Source organism: Pipra filicauda, unplaced genomic scaffold (genome assembly GCF_003945595.2).
Source record: "Pipra filicauda isolate LSUMZ 115617 unplaced genomic scaffold, ASM394559v2 scaffold486_size446389_pilon, whole genome shotgun sequence".
Classification (NCBI taxonomy): domain Eukaryota; kingdom Metazoa; phylum Chordata; class Aves; order Passeriformes; family Pipridae; genus Pipra; species Pipra filicauda.
In genome coordinates, this window is record NW_024104627.1 from 401,180 (window position 1) to 408,764 (window position 7,585).

Below are 7,585 nucleotides of genomic sequence, written 5' to 3' on the forward strand. Positions count from 1 at the left end.
ACCTGAACAGTCTGAAAGATGCTTCCAAGAATAACCCATTTGTTGCAGGCGAAACAGATGCAGCACATATGGGGGACTCAAGCTGTTTTTTGTTTCTTTCACTAATGAAAGCCTGATGTCAGACTGTATTCTTAGTTACATTTACACGTACACACACAAAACAAACACTTTCATTTTCAACTTTTTCCTGCTACAGCAGAAAGATTGGGAGTCTGTGGCAGTGGTCAGCTGGGCTTGGGTGTGATGGCTTCAGCCAGTCATCACGTATTGGTATTCTTTCTGGCTACCCTACACATATCAGATACTTTACAGTTCTTAGGTGTCCTCAACCGTTACTTAGGCCAGGCTACTAGAACAGGTACGCCAACTGACCTTTTCCCAAATGGTTCCTCATTCTTTCTCTCATGCCAGTATGTTATGCCTGGTGTCTTTGTCCCCTTCTTGCATTTCTATCTTCACCCATCCCCTACCCATCTGGGTTGTCATTAGGTTTATTAATTGTGGATGTCTCAGGTGTTTCGAAACAGATTGTGTGCAGAAACACCTTGCATTGCAGTTAGTTCGTGTCACCTAACTGGCTGCTGGGACAGAGAGCTGCCTCTCACCTGTTGTGTGCTTTGAGGATTCCCCTGGTTCATTCCGGTTCCTAATTTGTCAGAGCTGGTCGTGAACTTCTTGGTTCATGGGGCTGCCTACCTAAGGTCACTCGCCTTTGGGGCACATGGTTTACTATACCACTATGCCTTTGTAGCACTGCTTTGCAGATAAATTAGATGTTCCGAGAGGACAGCAATGAGAGATTTGACATCACACACATATCCGCATCCTACCCACCATGTTTCCCTGCAAGATTGGGATTGCTGAAAGAAATTAATTGCTGAGATAAATCAGTGCAGGTGCATTGCTGACAAAGCAAAGTATAACTGGAAATACTGCCTACATAAACACCCGAGAGATTGAATCGGCATCGTATACATAGTGACAGAGATGCCATTTCTTTTGCTGCCCTAGACTGAAGTGCTCTAAGCCACCTCCCTGAGATGTCTGACGACTAAAACTTTTAGAAAGTGATGCTGTGGAATGTCGTAATGTTTCATGGGTATATGATACAACTAGGCACATGGAAAACCCTTTCCAGATATTACAACAACTTTATGGCTACTGTGCAAATGAAAAGGCTGGAGATGGCTATATGTGAAGTTTGGCTTTCTTAGAATGGTCTTCTGTTTCTGCTGTCTTTCATAATTTTTTTTTTTTAGCAAACACAGCTTAAAAAAATGAAGATCTTAAATGCCTTAGAATGACTTTATTTTTCACCCACTAAGAGTGGATCTTTAATGAATCTCTTGTTTTTCTGTCTTATGCCATGTACTTTTTGATAGATCCTCCTCAAGATCCTACAGTACTACAGGGTCTTTTGTATTCTCTACAAGCTCTTGAGGATTCCTCACTCATTAAGATATTCCCTTTGGCAGGATCTTTTGCAGCTGCAGTATGAAGGTGTTGCTGTCATGAAGTTGTTCGACAGAGCAAAAGTGAATGTCAATCTTCTGATCTTTCTTCTGAATAAGAAATTTTATGGGAAGTAACCGACTTCTGCTGGCAACTCCTCCGCGAAAGGGGAAACAAATAGAAACCTGCACGTACAACTTTTAATGATGTAGCTATGTATCAGTATATGCCCACGCTGTGCTATAAATATATCAAATGTATCATGAAGGAGGACTAAGAACCTCTTGTGAATTGACAGCCCTGATTGAGTCTGCAGGGAGTTGATTTCCTTTTTATTTATAATCTTTATCTTCAACTTCGAAGATCCCCTTTAAAGAGGTTGTTCTAGAATGTATTTTTACATGGGGTTAGGGATTAAACTAATACTAGAATATACTTAGGGCATTTGTATGCTTTATTTGACTAATTGTGTCAAATAAATTCTTAGTGCCATTTTGGCACTAAGACCAAAAGTGGTCTGTTTGCCTCTTCCTGAAAGCAAAAAAAGGGTTGCAGGTTGTATTTGGGCTCCAATTATTCTCAAGCAGCAATGACCAAAATAAAACATGCTTGAGGTTCAGGTTACTCACTTGTTTGTGAGCTGGCATTGGTAGAGATGGCAGCGGCCACTTGCCAAGATAGAACTACTGTGACTGGGGGAATCAGTAGGTGTCAAAAATAGTTACTGAACTAGTCCTGATTATGTACTACAGCCACATAGAACAGCTTCAGTGTCTCATTTTTCTTCATTTGCTTCTGTTTATCACACTGTAATAATTTACAAGTGGCCGCTTAAGTGGAGGTATTGTGGAATGTATTTACTAGTGCTTACAGATAAAAAGAAGCTTCTTGGGGAAGGGAAGGAAGCTTAAAAAATTTCTTGAGACATGTTAACTTTTAATGTTGCTTGTAAAGCATTTGAAATGTAAAAATAACTTTTGTTTTCCAGTTTAGAGCAATATTCTATATATCTGTGTCTGATGCAATAAACATTAGGCTCTACCTGCAGACTTGTCAAAGGAAGACTATCTCAAATAGTTTAGCCTTTAAAAAAGTTAATTTTTTCCAACTGTACTGAAGTTCCTGTTTCTTTTATTACTTTGCGGGGGTTTTGTTTGGTTTTTTTTACCATGGTGGTGGTGCTGGCTGTTCTGCTATATTCAATAAAAATGCAGAGACTCTTAAAAAAAAAAAATCTGATCTTTAAATTCATCATTTGCTTCAGCTCTTCCCCCAATTTCTCAACTTTTGTTTTTAAGGGACATATTTCTCAATTGCAAATTTAAAGTTATTCATAGGTCACTTACGTTACTTGTTCAGATTAGTAACACTGAACCAGTTGTTTCAGCCTAGATCTTTTTTTTCTCATGAAAGACACTCCTAGTGTTTGGAATGGCTGTATCACTGAGTATAACTCTTCTGCAGTCCTCTGGGAAAGAAATATTTATTTCAATTTGATGGTGTTTAGACTGTATTTAAACATATTCTAGTGTTGGTGCATGTGTGGTCCAACCCTGTAACAAAAATTACTTGCCATACCCGAGAAAGATCTTTATGGTCCAGATCATCTGAAACAGAGATAGGTCAGAAGTGTATTTCCACTGAAATCTGACAAAGAGGTTTGAAATGGGATAAAGTTCTTGCTTTGTTTTGGGGGGGGAAGGGTTTTTTTGTTTGTTTGTTTGCTTTTGTTTGGTTTTGGTTGCCTCTTTCCTCCGTGTTTTCCTGCTGGCCGAGCTCTCCTTGCTGCCCTTTCCTGGGCAGGAGCAGCTGGAGGGCAATTCCTGGAGGCGTTCAGCATGCAGGGATGAGAGGCAGCCCCTGTGTCTGAGGGCTTATGGCTCTTTCTCCAAGTGGGTGTCCCGTGGGTGCAGCAGTGAGGGCTGGCTGAGGGGAGAGCCCAGGGTCAGTGGGTCAATTCCCTGGGACTCCAGGGAATCCCAGCTCCCCTTGGCTTCTCAGAAGGGTTTCTAAGTGCGGCCCTGAGATTTTCTGGCCTTGGAACTGATTGCTGTTTCAGGGCATGGCTCACCGGGCAGTCTGACTTTTAACACTTGCCGGGGCAGGAGAATTGCAGCAGAAGAAAGCAAAGGAAGCCCAGAGCCAGGACTAGGCAGGCCCGGGCCTCTGGCGAGCCCAGGCCTTGCTGCTCGGTGCCGATTGTGCCCGGGGCTTGTTCCTCACCGTTCGGTTCCAAATGAGAGGGGAGCAAGAGGCAGAACAGCCCGCTGCTGCTGCTGGGGCTGAACTGTCTGCAGTGCCCGGGGGCCGGGCAGGACTTGGCCCCGATGCCTGCATGGCTCTGCAGCGGCCAGGGAGGGGTCCCAAAAGTCATCCCCCCGCCTGCTGTGCTGCACAGCAGGGGCTGGCTGGGCCGGTTCCCGGCCGGGGGAGCCCGGGGGAGGCCGTGCTGGGGCTGAGGGGCTGCTGCTCTCTGGGCCTCTCGGGGTTTGCCTTGGAATCCCAAAGCCTGGGCCTGCGCGGGGGGGATGAGGCAAGGGTGACTCTAAATTGGTTTCTTGTGGAGTGTTTTGGGGCCGAGTTAATGCTCTTGGCTTGTTGTGTGTCAATTCCCCGCCATGGTCAGGGCTTCCCGGGGAGCGCTGCTGCTGCTGCTGCTGCTGCTGCTGCCGGGAGAGAGAAATCCTTTGGGAAGCTGGGATAGAAACAGCAACTGCGTGAATTGCTCAGCTTTTCCTAGGTAAGGCCAGGTTTTAGGGAAGAAAGGCCCGTACTCGCGAAAGGCGCCGCGGGTCTTGCAAGGGGGGGGGGGCGCGAGGCTGCAGTGCCGCTCCCGGCCGTGTCCGCCAGGCGGCGACTGCGAGGCAGCGCCCGGCGGTCGGGGCGGGCTGGGAAGCGGCGCCTGCGCAGAGCGAGGCGTTGGCTGGGCCGGCGCCTGAAGCGCTCGGGGCCGCCGGGCAGGGCAGTGCCCGGCTGGTGGGTGCCTCGCAGAGAGAAGAGCCCGGCCCTGGGAAGGCAGGGGCCTGGGCTCAAGCTGCTCTGGACCGCTGTGGGGATGGGTTTGAAGTTTTGGGATCACTTGTTTCTGTCCCTACCTTCCCACTGAAAACAATAACTTAAGAAGTCCTCCTCTGGACTGGTCCAGAGAAATTGTGGAGTCTCCATCCCTGGAGATGCTTAAAACACTTTTGCTCAGGCAAAGTCGGGAGCAACCTATTCTACCTAATCCCGCTTTTTGAGCAGCAGAGATTGGACTAGATGATCTCCAGAGGTATTGTCCAACCCCCACCATTCTGTCCTTCTGTAAAGGGGCTTTGCACTGCCCTTTGGAACTGTAATCTGTTGATGACTTGTGTTGAGGTCACACTGTAGCTTGTTACACTGCAGCTTGTCACACTGAATGGCAGCCTGAATAATTTAATATTGAACTGTGATTAATCACAAGATGAAAGCTAAGATAGGCTGGTAAGAGGCAGTGTTCTTTGCTGCAGCATTTCCCACCTGAGGTAATTTTCCTTGTTCTGAAAGTGTCAAGTACAGTTGGGCAATGTACTACATAGGAAGAAGGGAAAGAATCTCAAAAACAAATAAATGAACAAAAAAACCCCTTTAGATTTGCTTGTGCAAGAAGAAGATTGTTCTTCCACTCAGCCAGGTTTTGAGAGGACAAATTAATTGTTTCTCTGACAAAACTATACATTGGAGGCTGTTAATGATCCCATAGTCTGTGCTAAAGGTTTTAGCTGATTGTGTTTGTCATCAGCTTTTACTAAAGAAAAAGCAAGCCTTCTTGGCTGTGTGGATATCACAGGAACAAACTGATTCCATTCATGTAGATAATGATAACAGAGCCAAAACAAAAATATTGCAAGTGTCCTATGTGGACCAATATACAGAATTTCAAAAGGGATTGTAGTGGTCCGATATACAGAACTAACATACTTCCTGTTCCTTATTTGCTGATCAGGTCATATTTACCTGCCTGTCAGGACTGTCGGAGCACTGGATGGAGAGCAGGTCATATGAAGAGGATTAGGGAGTAAAAGGCAGCTTGTACTGAAGTGCAGGGAAAGTATAAATATTTATATATATTGGCACAGTGCCTAGCCTTAATGCTTAAAATCCTTTGGAGAGCTGTCTGCATATTTACTGTATTAATGATCAAATGCAAGGCTGTGTTGGGAAAGGTCTTCCATTTGGAAGTCAGTAGTTGAGACTGTCTTGCCTATGAAAAAGAGGGAGAATTTTCGTTAGAGGATGTAGGATTCTGGCTGGTAATAGTCTTAATTCAAGGTATTTTTAGAGAATTGATTTAATACAAGCAGAACAAATGGCCAGAAGTGTAATGAGAGACAAGTTGAAATTAGAAAGTAGATGTGCATTTTGAATGTATTGTCATAGCAACTGATTCAATTCTCCCTCTCTTGCTGTTCTGGGGACCTTTTAAATGTGCTTTGGCTAAATAAAAAGTATTAGACTATTTCAGAGCCAAAAGGTCAGTTCTTGTTGTCTCTTTTGCACTTTAATTCTAGTACACTGATACTTGCTAACCACTTATAACCCTAGATGCAGAATGAGAACTTGGGTTATTAACAATAAACAGCAGAAAGTAAAAACAAGTAAAACAGCAGAAAGACTTGACCTTTCTTTTGAATTGCCCTGTGGTGTTAAAAAATACCAAACAAACCTCCTTCCCCAAAGAAACACCCCCCAAAATACCCCAACAACTCACCAAACAGAAAATCACCGACAACCAAAAAGCAGAAGTAACAAACATGAACAGCAAGTGGAGGAAGAGTTTGAAAGCGGGCTGGACAGAAGCAGAAGTGTTACTGCCCACTCTTAGGCCACTGTGCTGATTAAATGGGTGTTGTTAGGTTTAGATCAGTAGTTCGTTGTTGTTGGGTTTTTCGGTGGTGTTGATTTTTTTGTTGTCGTTGTGGGGGATTGTTTGTTTGTTTGTTTTATTTTGTTTTTTTTCTGTATTAAAAATCTGGCTCAGTTACTCTCTAGTTCTGGTGTGTTTTCTTTTCCAGGTGGTTGGTGTTTCTGCAGTGTTTGGCACAGGACTGGGGGAGATTTTTACCCAGCTTTCTAAAGCTGTAGATGAATAGGAGAGGTAAGGGGATAACTTTTGGTCCGTGACTCAGTGACCACTTCCTGAAGGTCCTGATTCATGAGTCTGCTCCTTTGATTTGAAGGAGTGTACAGTTGCCATAGCCAAGGTAGCTTAGGGTGTCCAGTATCAGCATAAAAAGCAGCAGTAAAAAGGAACTATTCAGAGATGAATTTTTGTGCTGTTCCGTGAAAAAGTAAAAGCTATCTGTGCCAGCAAGTCTGTGAAGTAATTTTTTTCTTGTAATTCCATACCAAGTTTTGAATTGTTGCTGTTTTAATGAAGTATGTTCATTGATTTTGCATCCATTGGTTTCAGAATCCAAATCTGGGGAAAAAAGGACTGTCTTTCTGAAATGTCTCTCAAACATGAAAGCCTAGAGAAAACTTTTTTTTTGAGTAAAAAGGAGCCTCCAGGATGATCCTTATGCAATACAAATCATGTGTTTTTCAGACTGAATGCACTCCCTTTATTCACCTTTTCAGAGAGTATCGTCCAGAATACGAGCGCCTGAGAAAAACACTGGTAAGTGTTTTTAGCTGTTTTACACCTGAACAGTGTATCTTGGGTCACTTTTAGGCACACAATTGCCTTTATGTTGAGAGGGTCTAACATTTCATTTACTAGTCGTACTCACTGTGGGAAAACTCCTGTCCTGAAGGAGTCCACCATTTGCCTTTTTTTTCCTAGATGTGGTGGAGCATATCTTTACAAAAATAAAGATTTTGTAAAACAGATGTTGCTCACTGGTTTAGTGCTAATATTTGAGCTAATTGTGTGAAAATGATTGGGAAATAAGATTGTGTCTTCCATTCAGATGGATAGAGAGTTCTTAAAAATAAATTTCCAAAGGGATTTGTTGAGACTATCCCTGTATCTTCCTGCACCAGTGAAGAGTACTAGTTTGACTTAGTAAGAAAGACTGAATTGCAGTGCCAAAATCAGTAGCTCTGCTCACCTTGAGTTGTGGCTGTCCAAAGGACAGTTCTCTGCAGGCACAGCTACACAGAGTTTGGC

The 7,585-nt window shown here is 43.7% G+C and overlaps 1 protein-coding gene and 1 long non-coding RNA gene across 3 annotated transcripts in view; both read left to right on the forward strand.

The window, feature by feature from the left end:
* IQGAP1 (IQ motif containing GTPase activating protein 1) overlaps positions 1 to 2,560 on the forward strand; it is a 54,997-nt gene extending 52,437 nt beyond the window's left edge. For both annotated transcript variants that reach the window (XM_039386454.1, XM_027745376.2), the window contains one exon: positions 1,476 to 2,560. In XM_039386454.1, the coding sequence (XP_039242388.1) occupies positions 1,476 to 1,589 (114 nt within the window). In that variant the 3' untranslated portion in view covers positions 1,590 to 2,560. The remainder of the gene's footprint in view (positions 1 to 1,475) is intronic.
* Positions 2,561 to 6,084: 3,524 nt separating this feature from the next.
* Positions 6,085 to 7,305, forward strand: LOC120324299. The gene is made up of 2 exons (XR_005565491.1): positions 6,085 to 6,571; positions 7,022 to 7,305. It is a non-coding gene; the product is annotated as an uncharacterized LOC120324299 (long non-coding RNA).
* Positions 7,306 to 7,585: the final 280 nt, after the last annotated feature.